This window comes from Cannabis sativa, chromosome 1, assembly GCF_029168945.1.
Source record: "Cannabis sativa cultivar Pink pepper isolate KNU-18-1 chromosome 1, ASM2916894v1, whole genome shotgun sequence".
Taxonomy (NCBI): domain Eukaryota; kingdom Viridiplantae; phylum Streptophyta; class Magnoliopsida; order Rosales; family Cannabaceae; genus Cannabis; species Cannabis sativa.
This window is the reverse complement of record NC_083601.1, coordinates 68,094,353-68,116,831: the sequence shown is the minus strand read 5'-3', so window position 1 is coordinate 68,116,831 and position 22,479 is coordinate 68,094,353. Positions and strand designations below refer to the sequence as shown.

The window sequence follows — 22,479 nt, the reverse complement described above, 5'->3', positions numbered from 1 at the left end:
GTTTATGATTTTGATGAAATTATTTATAGCTATTTAAATAATTTATTACTGTTATTTATGGAATTCAGAAATGCATGATTGTGTTATCAGTAGTTTTTCATATTTTGCATTTTCGGTGTCCGGTATTTGGAACTCGGCGTTTGGCTCAGTAGAAATCACAACTTAGTATGTTAGTAATTTGGGGACGGGTTTTAGACATTGGAAATGTCGGGAATGGCCGGGAATTTAGAATTTCCCAAAAATACCCCTTTAGTATGATTTATGTGATTTTGTGGTGAAGCGGCAAAATGGTCTTTTTGCCCCATTAGTGTTTTGTCTTATGTGAGTTATTAATTGGAATAAATGTATATTTTAATTGTTTATCTTGGCTGAAATAATGTGATACATGCATTAAAATTCATTGTCTCCTTTCATTTGAACACTTAGTAAAAAAAAAAACTAGAAACTTTGAAAAAGAGAATTTTCTCTCATTCTCTCTCTCTATTTCGGCTGGTGCATGGGATTCAAAGGGCTGGGTTTTTCCATCAATTTCTAGCTAGATTCATCATCACTTTGGAACTCTTGTTTGTGGTAGGTGTTTCTTAATTTTCCTCTTTTGTTTTCTTGAGAAAAAATGGTGAAAAGATGAGTAAAATGCATGCTTTTGTGGCTGTTATTATTGCTGTGTTTGGTTGTTGATTTCTGAGGTTTAAAGCATGTTTAATTGATGTTAATTGAGCTGTTTGAAGCATGCTAGTTGTGTTGTTCAAAGCTTTGAGATTTTTAAGCTTAAATATGTGATTTTGGTGAAAATATTGTGAATCTGTTGCTGGGTTGTTGTGTATGATTTTACTTGATTTCAGAGGCTTATTCATGTATATTTGAGTAGAATTAACTAGGTTTGAATGCATGTTTGTGGGAATTGCTCAAGTTTGAGTTTAGAACTCAAAGCTTGAGCTTTAATGGCAAGTTGTGTATCTGTGAATTCTGGGTTCGTTTGATGCCTTAGATTTGTTCTTTGGGGTATTTAGAAAGGTGTACGGAAGGTTTGGAACCAATTGGGTTTGATTTGGTTGAGTTAGGAATTTTGAAAAATTCCTGCGAGGAACCGGAATTCCGGTTGTGCAACCGGAATTCCGGATGGGTGTCCAGTAATTCCCAGAACCGGAATTCCGGTTGGGCAACCGGTCTACCGGTTGGGGAATTTTCAGAAACCCTAGTTTCCTCGTTTTTATGTTTTAGGGGGTATTGCCATGCTTTTTATCGATAGGGAAACTTTTAGTTTCTAGTTTTAGTCCTCGGGAAGTGATTTAGCGTGTCACTTATAGCGTTGTGATTTTTATGGTTTAGGAGCCGATGTCCGTAAGCTCGGCTTCGGTTCCGGTCGGGTTGACTAAGACACTGCTGAAATCGGAATCCAGTAAGATTAGTATAACGGTATGCATATGTAGATTACATGTTTAGCGTGCATGTAGGAAGCCTGCTAGATTACATTAGTTATGTATATAGGCTTCGAACCATCCAACCTGTCACGTCGGTACGGGCCGGAGTATGACCGACAGCCGAGTATGACCGGTTCGACCGATCAGTGACATTTGGTTGGTGGTTCCGTGCTATTGACCTATCCCGTCGCATGCAGTGGAGTATGACCAGCGGCGGAGTATGACCGGCTCGGCCGATCAGGAGGATACTTGTCAATAGTACCGTCCCTATGAACGTTCAAAACTCAGTACCATGTTGGACATGGCAGTAGTGGCTCAGTACCATGTTGGACATGGCAGTAGCGGGACTCAGTATCGCGTTGGACACGGCAGTTAGAATTATGTTTGATATTATTATGCTTTTCTTACTGAGTCTGTCGACTCACAGTTTATGTTCATGTGTAGGTAAAGGCAAGGCTATAGCTGATGGACCGTGAGCGAGCTTATGAGATTGTACATGTCGGGGCGGTTAGGCCTGGAGCGTACGATCCTCGGGACAGCAAGGCTGAATTTTTGTAACTGGTCGTTAGACGACTTTTATTTTTTATGTAATGGTTAAACAGTTAAATCTTTTTTGTAAATGATTTTATAATCGGGATCCCAAGTCTTTTGTAATATGGTTTATAAGTTTAATTAAAAAGCAAAATTTTATTTAATCACGTTTTTCCATAAACCTCGTTGATTAGCAACGAGCTGCACAGTACGTTTAAAAATCACGTAATACGCCTAAGTTAGTTAGGGTGTTACAATTTGGTATCGTAAGCCGCTGTGTTGTCTTCCGAAGATCGTCACGGCATGTACAATCATCATCAGCAGTTAGCTCGGTTCACGGTTCAGTAAGCCTTTATTGCTTTAGTAGTTTATTTTATTCAGTTATGAAAAAAGAAAAGCCTGTTAGGAAGCATGTTAGTAGCCTGATAGTAGAATAGGCGCATGTTTCGTTTTTAATTTCCAAATTAAGCGGCATTAGTAAGCTCTCCTTGAATACGACCTGATATGCCAACTCTTGGTTTCGCAGGCGGTTCTAACTAGATGGACGCCAGGCGGACTACCAGGAGTCAGGGCAACTCCGTGGGGTCGAACCAAGGACAGGGAGCTCAGTTTCCCCCACCTGCTAGGGGCCGAGGTAGAGGTCCCCGAGGCAGGGCTCGTGGCCGGGGTAATGAGAACCCGCCACAGGCTGCCCAGGCTCCCCCAGCCGATCAGGGAGTCCCGAACTGGGAGTTGCGGTTTGCGGAAATGCAAGCCCGGATCGAAGAACAAGACCTCGAGATTCAGAGGTTGAGACAGCAGGGTGCTCTTGCAGTTCCAGTGCCCGTAGTTCCAGTGGCACCTGCCCCTGCTGCCCAGGCCGAGATAGTTGTGGCGGCCCATAGATTGGAACCATTGTATGAGCGGTTCCGGAAGCAAGCACCTCCGGTATTCCTGGGAGGTCCGGATGTAATGAAAGCCGAGCAATGGCTGACGGTGATCACCAAGATACTGAATTTCATGGGTGTCACCGGTAACGACAGAGTGGTGTGCGCCACGTTTCAGTTCCAGGAGGACGCCCTGGTATGGTGGGACATGGTGTCTCAGATCCATGACGTCACCACCATGACCTGGGAAAGGTTCCAGGAACTCTTTAATGCGAAATACTACAATGAGGCGGTCAGAAGCGCCAAGAGGAAAGAGTTCGTTCACCTGACCCAGCGGGAGAACATGAGCGTCACTGAGTATACTACTCAGTTTGATCGGTTGGCGAGGTTAGCCTCGGGAATTGTGCCGACCGATTTCAGCAAGAAGGAGAAGTATCTAGACGGGTTGAATCCCAAGATCAGGCATGATCTGATGATTACCACAGACGACAGCACCACCTATGCTCAGATGGTGGAGAAGGCACTGCGAGCTGAGGGCGCAGTGGGGTGCATGTCAGAATCAGCGAGTACTCCGGTTAGTGGCGGGGCTCCTACCCCTCCTGCGTCAGGCTATAGCAGGGGGAGTAGTGGTTCGGCCATTGATCAGAGGAAGAGGGCACCCACTGCTTCCGGTGGCTCGAGTCAGAACAAGAGGTTCCGGGGGAACCAGAACAGAGGGAGTCGTCCTGGTGGTACTGAGACCCGATTCTCCTATCCCGAGTGCCCTAGCTGCAAGAGGCACCATCGGGGTGAGTGCAAAGGTCAGGGATGCTTTCATTGTGGCATGCCCGGACACTTCAAGAGGGAATGTCCCCAGCTCCGACCAGAGGCACCGAGAGCTCCAGCGATACCCACTCCAGCCAGGGTGTTCGCTATCACGCAGGCTGATGCAGATGCCAGCCCATCAGTTGTCACAGGTCAGCTTTTTATTAACAACTCGCTATATTCAGTGCTGTTTGATTCTGGGGCTACACATTCTTATGTGGCGGCCAGAGTCTTTAGTAAATTGGGTAGACCCTATGATAGATATGAATCAGGGTTTGGAACCCTGTTACCTGGCGGAGAATTGGTTATCTCCAATAGGTGGATTAGGTCTATGCCGATCAGGATAGATGGTAGAGAGTTAAGCGCTGATCTGATAGAGATGAGTTTAGTCGAATTCGATATTATTTTAGGAATGGATTTCCTATCTAAATATTCGGCGAGCATTGATTGTAAAAGGAAGATGGTGGTCTTCCAACCGGAAAGTGAAGAACCGTTTGTATTTGTTGGTTCGGTTCAGGGATCTCGGATCCCGGTAATCTCGGCTATGTCAGCGAGAGAATTGTTGCACGGCGGGTGCTTAGGGTTTCTGACCGTGGTGGTAGACACCACTCGGCCAGACACCATTCGGCCAGAGGACATCAGAGTGGTTCGGGAATTTTTGGATGTTTTTCCCGAAGATCTTCCAGGGTTACCACCTCAGCGGGAGATTGATTTTGTGATTGACTTGGCACCAGGGGTGGATCCGGTTTCCAAAGCCCCGTATAGGATGGCTCCAGCTGAACTTAAGGAATTAAAGATTCAGCTCCAAGGGTTGCTTGACATAGGGTTCATTCGGCCCAGTGTGTCACCACAGGGAGCCCCGGTTTTGTTTGTCAAGAAGAAGGATGGATCTATGAGGATGTGCATCGACTACAGGGAGTTGAACAAGCTGACGGTGAAGAATAAATACCCATTACCTAGGATCGATGACTTGTTCGATCAGCTTCAGGGGAAGACGGTCTTTTCTAAGATTGATCTCCGTTCGGGTTATCATCAGTTGAGAATCCGAGAGGAGGACATTCCAAAGACGGCTTTCCGCACTAGGTATGGACATTACGAGTTTCTGGTTATGTCATTCGGACTAACCAATGCTCCTGCAGCATTCATGGACCTGATGAATAGAGTATTCAAGGATTTCCTCGATATCTGTGTGATTGTGTTTATCGACGACATCCTCGTGTACTCTCAATCAGAAGAGGAGCATGAGTTACATCTTCAGATGGTACTGCAACGACTTCGAGAACATAAGCTTTACGCCAAGTTCAAGAAATGTGAGTTACGGTTGTCTCGGGTGTCCTTCCTAGGGCACATTGTGAGCAAAGATGGGATCAAGGTGGATCCGGGAAGATTGAATCCGTCGAGGATTGGCCGAGACCGAAGACAGTGACAGAGATCAGAAGCTTCTTGGGATTAGCTGGGTACTACCGTAGGTTCGTGGAAGGGTTCTCCAAAATTTCAATGCCCCTAACCGAACTTACAAAGAAGAATCAGCGATTTATCTGGTCAGATAAATGTGAAGCTAGCTTTCAGGAGCTGAAACAGAGATTGATTACTGCTCCGGTACTAGCTTTGCCTTCGGACAAGGAGAAGTTCGTAGTCTACTGTGACGCATCCAAACAGGGTTTGGGGTGTGTATTGATGCAAGCCGATCGGGTCATCGCTTATGCCTCCCGTCAGTTAAAGGATTATGAACAGCGATACCCGACTCATGATCTAGAGTTGGCTGCAGTGGTTTTTGCACTGAAGATTTGGCGGCATTACCTTTATGGGGAGAAGTGTGAGATCTATACCGACCATAAAAGTCTCAAGTATTTCTTTACTCAGAAAGATTTGAACATGAGACAAAGGCGTTGGTTGGAACTAGTGAAGGACTACGATTGTGAGATCCTCTATCATCCCGGAAAAGCCAATGTAGTGGCCGATGCCCTGAGCAGAAAGGGTCCCGGGCAAGTAGCTAGTATGGTTCAGATCTCACCTCAGCTAGCAGAGGATATGGTTAGATCCAGCATTGAGTTTGTGGTAGGTCAGCTTCACAACTTGACGCTGCAATCTGATCTGTTGGAAAGAATAAAAATCGCTCAGATGACAGATCCGGAGTTAGTGAAAATCCGAGATGAGGTATTGGCTGGTCAAGCCAAAGACTTTTCGGTGTCAGATAGTGGGATGCTTTTGTATAAAGCCAGGGTTTGTGTTCCGAACAGTGTGGAACTGAGAAATGAGATCTTTGAGGAGGCTCATTCTACCCCGTATTCTCTGCATCCCGGCACCACCAAGATGTACCAAGATTTGAAACCGTACTTCTGGTGGAGCGGTATGAAGAAGAATTTGGTAGAATTCGTGTCGAGATGCCTCACGTGTCAGCAGATTAAGGCTGAACATCAGAGACCAGCAGGGTTGTTGCAGCCTCTAACCCTACCAGAGTGGAAATGGGAAGATATTACGATGGATTTTGTGGTCGGGTTACCTAGGACCACGGGTTTATTTGATTCCATCTGGGTAGTGGTGGATCGATTTACGAAATTTGCTCATTTTCTGCCGGTTAGAACAACATTTTCAGTGGATCAGTTGGCAGAACTGTACGTCAGAGAGATAGTGAGACTTCACGGGGTACCGAAGTCTATAGTTTCGGACAGGGATCCGAAGTTCACCTCCAAATTTTGGCAAAGTTTGCAACGGGCAATGGGTACAAAGCTAAAATTTAGTACAGCATTCCATCCTCAGACAGATGGTCAGTCCGAAAGGACAATTCAGATATTGGAGGATATGTTGAGAGCCTGTGTTATGGACTTTGAAGGCTCATGGAGTAAGTATCTACCGTTGATAGAATTTTCTTACAACAACAGTTATCAGAGTACGATAGGGATGGCTCCCTATGAACTGTTGTACGGTAGGAAATGTAGATCCCCTATCCATTGGGATGAGACAGGGGAGAGGAAATACTTAGGTCCTGAGTCAGTACAGCGGACCAATGAGGCAATAGAGAAGATAAAAGCTAGAATGCTTGCCTCACAGAGCAGACAGAAGAGTTACGCGGTCCAGAAACGCGAGAGATGTTGAGTTCCAAGTAGGGGAACATGTGTTTTTACGGGTATCTCCGATGAAGGGGATTAAACGTTTCGGGAAAAGAGGCAAGTTATGCCCTAGATTTACAGGACCTTTCGAGATTCTCGAGAAGATAGGTCAAGTGGCATATCGGTTAGCATTGCCTCCAGCCTTATCGACGATTCACAACGTATTCCATGTCTCAATGTTGAGAAAATACGTTTCAGACCCCTCTCATATACTCAGTTATGAGAGTCTTCAGCTTCAGCCAGACATGACCTATGAGGAACAGCCAGTGCAGATCCTGGATAGAAAGGATAAAGTCCTTCGGAATAAGACCATAGCATTGGTCAAGGTTCTCTGGAGAAACAGTAAGGTGGAAGAAGCCACCTGGGAGCTAGAGTCAGATATGAGAGCTCAATATCCAGAGTTATTCAGGTTAGATTTCGAGGACAAAATCCTTTTAAGGGGGGGGATAGTTGTAAAGCCCGCTTAGTTAATTTGGAAATTATCAGTTGTTTATGATTTTTATGAAATTATTTATAGCTATTTAAATAATTTATTACTGTTATTTATGGAATTCAGAAATGCATGATTGTGTTATCAGTAGTTTTTCATATTTTGCATTTCCGGTGTCCGGTATTTGGAACTCGGCGTTTGGCTCAGTAGAAATCACAACTTAGTATGTTAGTAATTTGGGGACGGGTTTTAGACATTGGGAATGTCGGGAATGGCCGGGAATTTAGAATTTCCCAAAAATACCCCTTTAGCATGATTTATGTGATTTTGTGGTGAAGGGGCAAAATGGTCTTTTTGCCCCATTAGTGTTTTGTCTTATGTGAGTTATTAATTGGAATAAATGTATATTTTAATTGTTTATCTTGGCTGAAATAATGTGATATATGCATTAAAATTCATTGTCTCCTTTCATTTGAACACTTAGTAAAAAAAAACTAGAAACTTTGAAAAAGAGAATTTTCTCTCATTCTCTCTCTCTATTTCGGCTGGTGCATGGGATTCAAAGGGCTGGGTTTTTCCATCAATTTCTAGCTAGATTCATCATCACTTTGGAACTCTTGTTTGTGGTAGGTGTTTCTTAATTTTCCTCTTTTGTTTTCTTGAGAAAAAATGGTGAAAAGATGAGTAAAATGCATGCTTTTGTGGTCATTATTATTGTTGTGTTTGGTTGTTGATTTCTGAGGTTTAAAGCATGTTTAATTGATGTTAATTGAGCTGTTTGAAGCATGCTAGTTGTGTTGTTCAAAGCTTTGAGATTTTTAAGCTTAAATATGTGATTTTGGTGAAAATATTGTGAATCTGTTGCTGGGTTGTTGTGTATGATTTTACTTGATTTCAGAGGCTTATTCATGTATATTTGAGTAGAATTAACTAGGTTTGAATGCATGTTTGTGGGAATTGCTCAAGTTTGAGTTTAGAACTCAAAGCTTGAGCTTTAATGGCAAGTTGTGTATCTGTGAATTCTGGGTTCGTTTGATGCCTTAGATTTGTTCTTTGGGGTATTTAGAGCAGGTCTGGAAGGTTTGGAACCAATTGGGTTTGATTTGGTTGAGTTAGGAATTTTTGAAAAATTCCTGCGAGGAACCGGAATTCCGGTTGTGCAACCGGAATTCCGGATGGGTGTCCAGTAATTCCCAGAACCGGAATTCCGGTTGGGCAACCGGTCTACCGGTTGGGGAATTTTCAGAAACCCTAGTTTCCTCATTTTTATGTTTTAGGGGGTATTGCCATGCTTTTTATCGATAGGGAAACTTTTAGTTTCTAGTTTTAGTCCCCGGGAAGTGATTTAGCGTGTCACTTATAGCGTTGTGATTTTTATGGTTTAGGAGCCAGTAATCCGCCGCTCAGCTTCAGTTCCAGTCAGGTTGACCGGCACACCTGAAATCGGAATCCAGGTAAGATTAGTATAACAGTATGCATATGTAGATTACATGTTTAGCGTGCATGTAGGAAGCCTGCTAGATTACATTAGTTATGTATATAGGCTTCGAACCATCCAACCCTGTCACGTCGGTACAGGCTGGAGTATGACCAGCAGCCGGAGTATGACCGGTTCGACCGATCAGGCTGACATTTGGTTGGTGGTTCCGTGCTATTGACCTATCCCGTCGGTACAGGCTGGAGTATGACCAGCAGCCAGAGTATGACCGGTTCGACCGATCAGAAGGATACTTGTCAATAGTACCGTCCCTATGAACGTTCAAAACTCAGTACCATGTTGGACATGGCAGTAGTGGCTCAGTACCATGTTGGACATGGCAGTAGCGGGACTCGAAATCGTGTTGGACACGGCAGTTAGAATTATGTTTGATATTATTATGCTTTTCTTACTGAGTCTGTCGACTCACAGTTTATGTTCATGTGTAGGTAAAGGCAAGGCTATAGCTGATGGACCGTGAGCGAGCTTATGAGATTGTACATGTCGGGGCGGTTAGGCCTGGAGCGTACGATCCTCGGGACAGCAAGGCTGAATTTTTGTAACTGGTCGTTAGACGACTTTTATTTTTTATGTAATGGTTAAACAGTTAAATCTTTTTTGTAAATGATTTTATAATCGGGATCCCGAGTCTTTTGTAATATGGTTTATAAGTTTAATTAAAAAGCAAAATTTTAATTAATCACGTTTTTCCATAAACCTCGTTGATTAGCAACGAGCTGCACAGTACGTTTAAAAATCACGTAATACGCCTAAGTTAGTTAGGGTGTTACATTTTAGAAGTTCCTAGGCAAGGTTTAGGGGGAGGTCTTTTGCTTTTTTGGAACAACTGTATCAATGTTACTGTTGTCTCTTACTCTCTTAACCATGTGGACTGTTATATAAATAATTCTAATGATATAAACTGGCATTTTACTGGGTATTATGGTTCTCCTTATCTTGATTCTAAAGTTTTTACTTGGACTCTTCTTAATCAGTTATATGACACTGCACCTCTTTTACCTTGGTTAGTAATTGGCGATTTTAATGATTATTTATCTTTCAATGATCGTAATTCCACTTCTTCCCCTCCCTCCCATGCCATGCACCACTTCCACAAATTTCTGCATACTCGTAACATGACCCCTCTCCCGCATTCTAGGAACAAGTTCACTTGGCACCACGGCCACATTCTTGAGCGCCTTGACTGGTGCACGATTTCCTCTAATTGGAAAAGCCTTTTTCCTCATGCCTCTCTCACTCATTTGGGGTTTTATGGCTCTGACCACAGAGCCCTGAAACTCCAATTAGAGGACACTTTTTCCAAGCACCAAAAGTAATCCCGTTTTCATATTGAGAATTATCTAATCAATGATCCTTCGTTCTCAACCTTGGTCCGTGAATCCTGGTGCCTCTCTTCCTATTCCCCTCTTCCCCCTTTACAACTTTTTCTTAAAAAACAATCTGAATGCCTCTCCAACATTAAGGACTGGCAAGCTTCTCAGCCATCTTTTAAACTCCAAATTGCTAGAACGCAGGCTGAACTTGATCACTTGTTGAATTATGATAAGCTTGCTCCTCATTCTGCTCAACAAATTTCCCACCTCCAATCTGAGCTTAACAGACTTCTCCTAAAAGAAGAAATCTTTTGGAAACAACGATCCAGGGTTGATTGGCTTCGTTCTGGGGATAAAAATACTAGGTTTTTCCATCAAAAAGCCTATAATCGTAAACGCAATAATTACATTCGTGGTTTAACCCTCCCTAATGGTTCTATCACCCATGACACTGAGACCATTTTCACTCAATTCCATTCCTACTATACTGACCTTCTTTGCTCTCAAGGAGTTTCTCCATCTGCTATTTCCTCCATTCTCCAGGGTGTTACCACTACCCTCTCTTCTTCCCAATCTGCTTTCCTTGCTGAGGAGTTTACTGCAGATGAGATAAAAACAGCCATGTTCAGTCTCTCTGGTGACAAATCTCCTGGTCCCGATGGTTTAAATTCCTACTTTTATCATAAAAAAATGGGATATTCTTGGATCCGACCTCTGTCAGGGCCTCCTCCACATCCTTAACAACCAGGGGGACATCACTCCAATCAATAACACTATTTTGGTCCTTATTCCCAAAAAGAAGAACTCTAAAACTGTGCGAGATTTTCGACCAATTAGTCTTTACAATACTCTGTACAAATGCCTTTCCAAAGTCCTGGCTAATCGGCTCAAATCGGTTCTTCACTCTGTCATTAGCCCCAACCAAAGTGCTTTTCTCACTGGCCATCAAATTACTGATAATATTGTTATTGCCAATGAAATCATTCATGCCATTCATTCTAGAAAATCTGGCAAACTAGGTTGGGCTGCCATCAAACTGGATATGGAAAAAGCTTTTGATCGGGTGGAATGGTCTTTCATTTCTCACTTTCTTCATCATATTGAGGCTCCTCCGAGTTTTACCTCCCTTATTTCTAAATGTCTTTCCACAGTTACCTACCAATTATCTCTAAATGGTAATTTATCAAATGTGTTTTCTTCCTCCCGAGGCATTCGCCAAGGCGATCCCCTATCACCATATCTTTTCCTCATTGTAGCTGAAGGTTTGTCTGCAGCCATCCGTCTCCATGAGGATGCTGCCCTGTTCTCTGGCATTAAAATTTGTCGAGGGGCTCCCTCATTTTCCCATCTCCTTTTCGCTGATGACAGTATGTTATTTGTGCCTGTTTCCCCTCAATCTTCAGAGGCTATAAATAGTATTTTGCTTCTGTACTTCCAAGCTTCAGGCCAATCTGTCAATAGGGACAAATCTTCCATTCTCTTCTCCCCAAATACTCCCCCTGATTCCCAATCCAAATTTCGGACCTCTTTGCTCCTTAATGGTGAAGGTTTCATTAGTAAATATCTTGGAGTTCCTCATTGTGTTGGTAGGGTTAAAAATTCTATCTTCCATTACCTCATTCAGAAAGTTTCATCTAAACTTAATGTTTGGAATGATAAACTCTTCTCTCGGGCTGGCAAAGAAACTCTCATCAAATCTGTCATTCAGGCAATTCCTTCCTTTGCAATGTCTTGTTTTAGACTTCCTAAATCCACCTGTGTTTCTATTCAAAGTTTGACTGCCGAATTCTGGTGGGGCTCTACTTCTGATAAGAGGAAAATTCACTGGAGGAATTGGTCTGCCCTTTCTGCCTCTAAATTCTTTGGAGGTTTGGGTTTTCGTTCTCTTACTTCTCATAACCAAGCCCTTCTGGCTAAGCAGGCTTGGCGGATCTGGTCTACTCCTGATTCCCTGCTCCATTCTCTTCTTAAAGCTCGTTACTTTAAGCATACTGATTTTCTCCATGCCCCAAATGGCCACAATCCTTCCTTTACCTGGAGAAGCCTTCTTTGGGGTTCCCAACTCCTCAAAAAAGGTCTCATCTGGAAAATCTGTTTAGGCAGTGATATCCCTATCTCTGCTCCTAATTGGATCCCCCAAATCTCCCATCCAACCATTCTTCAACCCATTGAACCTTCTCTCGCCACTGTTTCTTTTTTTGTTAACCCTGACAGGACCTGGAATACTGAAAAACTGCACCAGTTTCTTCCTACCTATCAAGCCAATGTTGTTCTCAATATTCCTTTGGATCTTGGACCCACTGATTCCCTCATTTGGGGCTTTCATCACTCCGACATTCTCACAGTCAATTCTGCTTACCACCTTGCCCAGTCCACTGCCTTCACCATTTCTCCCTCCTCTTATGATCCTAACCCTTTTAAGGATTGGTGGAAAACCCTCTAGACTTTGAACCTTCCTCCTAAAATCAAGCATTTCACCTGGAAGGCTTTTAACCATCTTCTTCCTTGTGCTCTCAACCTCTTCCACAAGCATACTATCCCAAGCTCTTGCTGTTCATTTTGTGGGGGAAGTGCAGAGTCGGTCTCTCATGCTCTTCTTCACTGTGCCAGAGTAAAAACCATTTGGCATCACTCTAAGTTTAAGCAGTTTTTTGTCGACTACCGTAGGCTTGATATTAGGGAATTTTATCTTCATAGTCTTACCTTAACTCCCAGAGCTGACCTTCCCCTGTTTTTTGGTGTAATTTGGCAAATATGGAATATCAGGAATGCCCGTCTCTTTCAAAAACCCAGTGTAATTGATAATGTTCAAGATTTTGTCTCAAGTTTTCTTCAGGATTACCAGGATGCTCAAATTCAATCCTCTATTTCCAACATGGCTCATAACCATTCCTCAGCTGACTTGGATCACCTTTTGCTTCCATCGACCCCTGCTCTATTTGTTGATGCTGCCTTGAGTACTAATGCACCAGCCACAGGTATTGGGATGGTTTTCATGCAGGGCCTGTCTCATATTCAAAAATCTGCAAGGATTTTCAAACCAGGGGCCTCTTCTCCAATTTTTGCTGAAACTCAAGCTCTTCATGAAGGGCTCCAATTGTGTATAACTTCCAATTTGACCCCAAGATTTATTTTTTCTGATTGTCTTAACCTTGTCTCTAAGGTGAATGGTAATTGGCACGACTACTCTTCAATGTCTACTCTTATCCAACAGATCAGAACCTTCCTCTCCAGATTCCCTGAAGCTCCTTTGCTGCATGTTTCCCGTCAGCGCAACGGCAATGCCCACTCCCTTGCGAAGTTAGCTCTCAGGTTGCGAGATGAAGACTAGGCAGCTTTATCTTAGCCTCCTTTCTAGGCTGTATTGGTTCATTTGCGTTTTCTTGTATCAGCCTTTTGTTTCTCAAAAAAACAAATAATAAAATAAAATAAAATTGACTTGACTTAAAATTTGTTTATTTAATAAATCAAACGTAAAATCTTTAAATACATATCTTTATATATTAAAAGTGTCTATCTCACGGCAATTCTTAGTTTAACGATGTTGTTTTGTTTCCTCCGTTAACTTTAACAGAATATTCCCAATTAATTTATATTATTTTTTTAACAAAAATTTATTCAAAAAACACACATTCCGTTAACATAACATTATTTTATTAAAAAAAATACACATTCCGACAGAATATTCCCAATTAATTTATATTATTTTTTTTAACAAAAATTTATTCAAAAAAAACACATATTCCGTTAACATAACATTACTTTATTAAAAAAAACACACATTCCGTTAACATCCCAAAAATAACCAATTATGCTAAAAATTAAGAGAAACAATAAGCTGCTCTTTATGGCTGCACAAAATGTAATTGCTTCTTCATATGTGCGGATCATGTGCAGAGCTGAAGAGAGAAACAAAATATCCTTCTCATAGCGTCCATGGCTTTCTTCACCTTCGCGTGTTCCAATCCCTGTTTGAGTGCACCGTATGTAACAATCGGTACGATACTGGAGCCTTTCTTTTTTTTTTTGTCTCGGCAATGTAATTTTAGGCTGTGTGTGAAATGCAGTGCCATAGTAAGAGCAGCTTTTAATTATATGAATATAACGAGCCACTTCCTTTATTTCACTATGGACTTAAATACGCCTATCATTCAGTCCAGTATCGATGATTCTTATTGAGCAAAAAAATTTTTCTTTTGGTGCAATTGAATATACATTATAGTAATGGTATTTTTTTTGTTTAAATATGAATTTGAATTAAAGTAATATACGTGTATATTAAATGAATATAAATATACATGTGTTTCCTATTTAAAAGTTAATTGAATTTTATTTAAATTATTGTTATATATATATATTTTTTTTGAAGAAGCTGGATATTTTTAATTATGCTTATAAATATCATCATGAATTAAGGAAACAGTTTTAATTTTAAAAGTTTTTATACGCATTCTTTATATCTAGGACTTAAACTAAGCCATCTGTAAAGCCATCACTTTTCAAAATTATCTTCTTCTTTTTTCTTATATATATAGATACAGGATTCATTTATTGATTAACAAACAAACCTCCCCCATAATTATTCTATTATTTCTTTTTAAATAATATTTATATTAATTAATATATTTTCTCCCTCTGTATAAATATCACACCATCTACCTATATTGGTACTCCTTTTTTTCTCTCACATTCTCTCTTCTGAAAAAAAAAATCTTTTCAAATCTATTGTGACCCAAATTCGGAACGATCAGAATCAAGAAAGAAGAAAAGAATGAGTTATCATGAACTAGCTTGAAGGAAAATGTTCAAAAAATGGTGAGACAGTGAAATGAAAAAAAAAAAAAAAACTCTTACAAATATTTCTATTTAAATTTTTATATAAATTATTTATTAATGTTTGCAGGACCAACACCGTTACCGTGAATGTTAATTTGGAAACAAAGTACGCTACCAATCAGATCCGTTTTGATTCATTTACACTCCTACGAAGGATCAAAGGAGTCGAGGCTCCCCTGCTTACATTAGTGTAAGAAAGTCGCTTATCGCAGAGGTGTCGCGCACCAAATCAAACCATTTGAATATATTATAGTAATGACATTGAATATATTATTATTTTTTTACCATTATTTTAGTTAATTTATTTTCAAATATAATATATTATATGGCTTCTACTTTTACAATACTATTTTTTTTTTACTATGTGACATTATTTATTATAATTATTAAAAATAATAATATATTATATGTGAAAATAAATTAACTAAAATAATAAATTAATTATATGTGACATTATTTTTTACCATTTGAATGTATTATATGTGACATTATTTATTATAATTATTAAAAGTAATAATATATTATATTTAAGATAAATCCTAATTTTTTTATTTATATTGCTTACTTGAGAGTGGTATTACCAATTGTGGGGTTACTTGACAGTGGTAGTACCAATTATTTCCTTTTTTCTATAACTTGTGTAGATGGGCATTAGATATTAGACTTACAGGCAAGATGAACAAATATCTGATGATGTTGCAATATCTATATCCTTATTAACAATAGTTAACTACTTGTTTGTCTTGATGCAAGGTTTCCTAAAAGGAACTCTTTCCAATGACCCATACCATTCTGTACTACAATTGTGAGAGTTAACAAGACTCAACAGAAATTGAACTATATATATATATATGGAAGAGGTTTCAATGGTTACATTTTTATTGTAACCATCATGGTTACATTTTTTTAAGCCATTGGATTACTATTAAATGGTTGTGATTAATTTAGAAATTAAATAAAAATAAATAATAAATAACTTGTAACCTGAAAGTAACCTAATCATTTATTTCCTTATAAAACTTTAATTAAGATTAATTATATTTTAAAATTAAATTAATTATAATTATTAATTTATTTTTTGTAATTTATTACTATATAAGGATCTTTTAGCAATTTATTTTTTTATACTTAAATTATTTAAAATTTTATAGCAAAACTTTTTATAATTTAAAATTATACACATATAATTTCATAATTTAAATTTTATTATTCTTGTAATCTTAATTTTAAATTATTACACTTAATTATTTAATTTTTTTTATTTAAATATTTAAAAAGTAAAAAATGAAATAAGTTGAAGGATTTTTTAGAAAAAAAATGGCTGCACTTGTTATCGATTGATTAGCTTGAGGCCTCATACTTAGTTCATATAATTGTAACAAAATAATTAATTATCATTTAAAAATAATTAATTATTTGAAAATTTATTATAAGAAGAGAATTTTAATTTGTGTCAAAAGAAGTTTAATTTTTGTAAAAAAATAAATTTTATTGTAAATATTATAATTAAATGGCTTAATTATTAAAATAATTCAAGTAAGGATTTAAATATAAATATTAATTGCTAAAAGAGGTCTTGTTAAATATTTAATTAATTATTTAAGAAAATAGTTAATTATAATTAAATAATTCTAAAAAAGGAATGTCTATTTAATTAATTATTTTAAGAAAATAGTTAATTATAATTAATTAAATTTAAAAAAGTAAAGTCTACCTATTAGTAACCTGCTATTATAGGTTAAAGAAAAATATAACCATATGGTTACAATAAAAATGTAACCATTGAATAGTCACCCATATATATATTTATATTTATATAGCCGGTTGAAAGATGTATTTATTGCAAGCTCTTCTCTTTGATTTATCATTAATATGAAGTCTCTTTCAATTTTCTAAGTGTAACATGTTTTAATCATAATCATAAGTACAGTTCATAAGTACTTCTAATATTACCAATTTTTTAATATTACTAGTTACAATGTGTACATCATAAGTTTATATATACAATTATAGCATTCTTAACAGGTCTATTTTTATAAAACAAATAATAAAAAATAATTTACAATTAGTTACCGATTTTTTTTTAAAAAATCACTAAAACTTAAATAAAACTAATATTTACGTAGCTCGTCACGTAACTTTCATTTAATATATATATATATATATATATATATATATCATATCACGAATAGTATAATTAAAACATCCCACATGATTAAATACAATAATTTATTATGAAATATTTCTAACCATTCTTATAACACCACCTCATAACAATACTAATAACTCATAACAAAACATTTTTTATATAACAAACTATGACTTAGTAAAAGATAAAGATAACAGTTCAGTTTAGTTACATGAAAAATATTTTATATAATATGGAGTAGATATATTTTTTATGATCTATAGTTCAGTTATTTTTATATGTTTTTTAAATCAATATTTTTCTCACAATTACATGAAAAGTATTATTGGAAAATTCTACATTATACATGAGTGTACATACATCTTTTTCTATTTTAGTATCTAAAAAAAATTTTAGTCTAAATTTTTATAGTCATATACATTGTACTTATTTAAGATATTTGGTAAAATTTTCAAAAATTTAAAAAAATTTAAGACGTCAAAAGTAGGGTTCAAAGAATTTATTAGACGTGTGACTTTTATTATTTTATACGAGTCTGAAATAGACGGTTTGAACATTGATTTTTATATTGTAAATTATTTCGAATTTTTCAAAATTTTACAAAATATCTCAAATAACTATAACGTACATGATTATGAAAAAATTTGAACTAAAAATTTTTATAAATACCAAAACAATTAAGGGTTGTATCACTATCAGTGCACCTATTTTAGTAAGAACCATCCAATATTATTTCATATGGTTCAATCCTATGAGTTCTCATTAATCCATCAATCCATCTCAATGCGTATTACAAGCAACGACTGATAGTAATAGCTATATTCAACACAATGATATGATCCAAAGAACAAAAACAAATAAATAAGATATATTACAGATTACAGTTAAGGGCGGAAGGATGTTATTATTTGCCGGGACCATTTCGGCCTATAAATATAATGTACTGATCATTATATACATTATTAATTTATTATTACATATACGATACAGTTTGTATTCAAGAGCAAGTTTTTTCTTATTATTCTAAAACTAATGTAGGAGTGCGTTTAAGCAAGAGCTTAACAACCTCTTTCATAGAAGGCCTTAAAGAAGGTTGTGTCTGTGTACATTTAATCCCAATTTTGAAAACACAGCACATTTCGTCAACATAGCATGCTTCCCTTATCTCCTCATCCAAGGCATCGGCTATTGGCTTGTCCTCATGGACATGGTGCCACGCCCATTCGACAAGGCTACTGTGTGTGTCACCGCTGTCATTTGCTTCTCTACCAGTTGCCAACTCCAAGAGCACAATCCCAAAACTGTAAACATCAATCTTCTCATTCACTCTTGTAGTATATGAGTATTCTGCAAATTCAAGATAATAAAATATAATTTTGAGTCCTTACTAAAATAGTCAATGGCATGTAAAGGGAAAGAAACATATTGTTGGCTCTTACCAGGAGCTATGTAGCCAAAGGAACCAGCCACAGTTGACATTGTAGCAAGCTCTCCTTGTCTTGCCAAGAACTTAGCTACCCCAAAATCTGCAATTTTTGCGTTGAAATCAGAATCAAGCAAGATGTTGCTTGATTTAATGTCTCTGTGTATAACTGGTGGCACACAATCGTGGTGCATGTAGCAGAGGCCCTGAGCAGCTCCAATCGCAATTTTTAGCCTCTTGGGCCAGTCAAGGACTAAATGGTGAACAGTCACAGAACCAGGAACAGGGTTAGTGATTTCCCTATTTTTGCTGTAAAGCCATCTATCCAGACTACGATTCTCCATGTACTCGTAGACTAGAAGGGTAGAGCTCTCACTGGAGATACAGCCAATGAGTTTCACTATATTGGAATGTCTAATTGAGGTCAAAATCTTGACTTCTGCAAGGAATTCTTGCTCAAGATTGTGGTCTAGCTTATTCTTGTTGCATATGCTTTTTACAGCAAAAACATCTCCATGACGACTCACACGAACACGGTAGACTTTGCTTGAGCCTCCAGTTCCTATTAGGTTATGCTCTTTTATTCCAGACACAATTTTTGTTTGTCTGAAATTCAGTCTTTGAAATGACACCACCTTCCATTTGGAATTGAATCTGTTTTTCCTCCTGTAACATCTTATTATGAAGAATAAGATGAAAAGAACAGACAAAAATACAGCTACCGTTAATGTTACCAACACAGCAAGATATTTTCCTCTGATTATTTTTTTCAGTATCTTTTCCAGCTTCTTGGATTTGGTATCGCAGAGCTTTAGTTTTAACACATTATTACTTGCACAAAGATCAGGATTATCCAAGAAGCTTTCGGCAAATGCAGGCTTATAGAACTCAGGGGGGACTATACCAGTAAGCTTATTGGAAGAGAGATTGAAAGTTTGGAGCATTGATAAATGACCAAGTTGGGATGGTATTTGGCCAGAAAACATGTTCCCTGAAAGGTCCAAATTTATTAGAATTGGTAACAGACCAAGTCTTTCTGGAATCTGTCCAGAGAGTTGGTTTCGACTCAGATTAAGAGTAAGTAGGACCTCCCAAGATTGTATTTCTGTAGGAAACTCTCCTCTAAGCTGGTTTTGATCAAGCAAAAGATTTGTCAAACGAGGAAGAGTTGTCAATTCTTGAGGAATAGTACCTGTTAGAAGGTTATCACTGGCCTCAAACTCAATCAAATTTCTCCATGAAGACACTGCAGTGGGAAGGGTACCGGAAAACCTATTGTTACTAATATGGAATTCCCAAATGTTATCAGACAACTTCTCAGGAAACAAGCCAGTAAATGAATTGTTTCTTAGGATCAAGGTGCCCAAGTTAGGTAATGTCCACAAGCCACTAGGAATCTCCCCCGAAAGCATGTTGTTTCCAACATTGAATACAAGCAAGCTACTGCAATTTCCAAGTGGTTCTGGCAATGTGCCTGTGAGCCTATTGGAATTAACCCTGAATGATTGTAGCTTCGAATTCTTGCCAAAATCAGAAGGCAAAACGCCTGACAAATTGTTGTTGAACACTCTGAAATCTATCAAAGCTGGTAATCTGCCGATGCCTTCTGGAATATTTCCAGATAATTGATTGATAAACAAAGCCAAACCCGTCATTTGCTTTAACTTTCCAAAGTCTTCTGGTATTATCCCTGTCAAATTGTTTTCTGAAAAATCAATTACCTTCAATTTCAGAGATTCAACCACTTGAGGAATCTCCCCAGAAAGTATGTTCTTGTAAAGATATACTGTGCTTAAATTCTTCAACGTGAACAATCCATCTGGTATATTACCAATCAAACTATTCCGAGATAAATCCAAGAACTCCAAAGCTACCATATCTCCAATACTTTCAGGTATTTTCCCAATCAAATTTAAGTTAGTAAGCCACAAATTCTTCAACTTTTTCAACTGAGTATAATTTGAAGGCAGTTTAGATGGTGAAAGCAACTTATTATTGGATAACCATAACGTTTCAAGATTGGACAAGTTACCTAATTCCAGTGGCAGAGAACCATTGAATTGGTTGGCCCCTAGTTCCAATGTCCTTAGCTCTTGAAGTCGTCCGATGGCAATGGGAATGTTACCAGTGAAGTTATTACCTCCTAGTTTAAGACTCCGGAGATGAACCATTCGATCAATGTCACTAGGAATGTTTCCCACAAAGTAGTTGTCGGAGAGGTCTAATTCTTCAAGCTTTGAACAGTTGAACAAAGCTGTAGGAAACACCCCTGGGATGTAGTTAAGCCCAAGAGTAATTAGTGAGAGGTTGCTAAGGTCACAGATGAAGAAAGGAACAGGTACCGTGATATTTACGTCATAGAGTTTCAGCTCTGTGACTGAGTCCAGCATACAAGTAATCCCAGGCCAAGAACAGTGGGAAGAGGAGTTTGTTGATGGGATCCATTGACTCATATAAGGAAGGTTTCCCCACTGCTGCTTTAACTTCAGGAGAACTGATTGTTCTTGCTCTTGTAGTGTTAGAGAAACTCCAGGACTGAAGTGGAAGAAGCATAAGAAAACAACGCCAAATTGGATTGGGAGAGATTTGTTTCTTATGCAAGTCATTTGGAAGAGACTGAGAGCTTGAGAAATGGATTTGGTCTTTCGATACTCCTTAAGGAGTTGCATGAAATACTTGTAGCAGATTAAAAAACATGTTTTGACTTTCTAGGAAAGTTTGGATGGTAAATTCCCACTTTACCAATTACCAAGTACCAACCAATACATGGGGCCATGTAGAGTTTTTTTTTTCCCTTAAGTTGGACTTTTGGATGTGATGGTCAACGCTCAACGACGACTAAGATCATATTTTAAGGCGTTATATATATACTGCTAGACCTAGTGCTACTGAAACGACCCTGTTCCAAAATTGTGATGTGAGAATGCAAATGAATTCTGTGATGATGTGCATTATTAGACACTAGTGATATTAAGTATCTTTGTAAGTAGTACTTTACAATTGTAATATTTTTTAAAAATTATTTTCTTGAATTATATAAAAATTAATATTTAATTACACCATTATTACCCTTTAGAAATTATTTTCTTAAATTTTATATAAAAATTATATAAAATATTACAATTATTACACCATTATATAAAAATTATTTTCTTAAATTTTAACACCATTATTACCCTTTAGAAATTTTCTTCAGGTAATCATCCACATGTCTTTTCGAAATAGGTGACGTAAAAGATGATGTGGAGTTTTTCCTATAAAAAAATATACCAAGCTAGAAAAATGGACCTACCAGACTGCCAATCAAATATAAGTCATATACTCGTATTGACCAAGACAGATGGAACTCTTGTGAGGTGACCAATCTAATGCCGTAAAAAACAGAAATGAATATATCAGCAATCGGCTCATGTGTTTGTTGATTTTATTCATACTAGATTATCAGTCTTTTTGTGTTGTTTCTTTCGTTGTGTGGCCATTTCTTTAGGTTGCTGGCCAATTTATGTCATACGGCTATTAGTGACCACTAATCAGTTTCTTTTGTAGTCTTTATGATCACCATAAAGCCATATTTGAGACCTCCAATCTCAATTGAGCATAGTTTTTTTATCTTAAAAGGTATGAAATCTATACAGAACATTCAAACTTGCCTTTGAGTGGCATCCAAAGTTAACGTACACTAGTACTGAAGTTTGGTGATTTATTAAATCTAAATTTACATGACCATATTTTGGGGTGATTATTTATTGAACATGCTATGCTACTGTGGAGGAAAACTTGATAGAGCTTACAATTAAAAGGCAAATAGCATGGTTATCAACAATCTTAATAGTGTTTGTGCTAAATGGGAGATTGATAACTATGCTAGCTAACTTTTTTTCCGTTGTTGGTTGTATTTTTCTTTTTCTTTTTTTTTTTTTTTGACAAATGGTTGTATTTTTCTTAAGATTATAAAAACTTGTAATTTTTTGACCCTGTGACAAAATAGACGCACAAGAGAATTGGTATAGTGAATATAATAACCGTCACGTCTAATTTCGTCTTATCAATTAACGTTTTTCCTTAAAAAAAAAACTAACAATGCCCCTTGCAACACAA

The 22,479-nt window shown here is 37.8% G+C and overlaps 2 protein-coding genes across 2 annotated transcripts; one reads left to right on the top strand and one right to left on the bottom strand.

The window, feature by feature from the left end:
• The first annotated feature begins 9,775 nt into the window (after positions 1-9,775).
• Positions 9,776-13,304, top strand: LOC133035649 (uncharacterized). Its single transcript, XM_061111698.1, has 4 exons — positions 9,776-9,972; positions 10,168-10,634; positions 10,846-12,400; positions 12,740-13,304. The coding sequence occupies exons 1-4, from the start codon at positions 9,776-9,778 to the stop codon at positions 13,302-13,304; spliced, it is 2,784 nt and encodes a 927-aa protein (XP_060967681.1).
• A 4,490-nt stretch (positions 13,305-17,794) lies between these two features.
• On the bottom strand, positions 17,795-22,429 carry LOC115703645 (receptor-like protein kinase 5). The gene is made up of 2 exons (XM_030630883.2): positions 18,398-22,429; positions 17,795-18,305 (listed from the first exon to the last, which is right to left on the bottom strand). Exons 1-2 carry the CDS (start codon positions 21,048-21,050, stop codon positions 17,977-17,979), a joined length of 2,982 nt encoding a protein of 993 aa, XP_030486743.2. The 5' UTR covers positions 21,051-22,429; the 3' UTR covers positions 17,795-17,976.
• Between the last annotated feature and the right edge of the window lie 50 nt (positions 22,430-22,479).

Coding starts and splice junctions, on each gene's coding strand:
- LOC133035649 (XM_061111698.1), top strand. CDS start 9,776: ATGACCCCTCTCCCGCATTCTAGGAACAAGTTCACTTGGCACCACGGC. Junction 10,635..10,845: donor CAAATCTCCTGGTCCCGATG/GTTTAAATTCCT, acceptor GCCTTTCCAAAG/TCCTGGCTAATCGGCTCAAA. Junction 12,401..12,739: donor CCTAACCCTTTTAAGGATTG/GTGGAAAACCCT, acceptor ATGGAATATCAG/GAATGCCCGTCTCTTTCAAA.
- LOC115703645 (XM_030630883.2), bottom strand. CDS start 21,050: ATGCAACTCCTTAAGGAGTATCGAAAGACCAAATCCATTTCTCAAGCT. Junction 18,306..18,397: donor CTTTGGCTACATAGCTCCTG/GTAAGAGCCAAC, acceptor TTGAATTTGCAG/AATACTCATATACTACAAGA.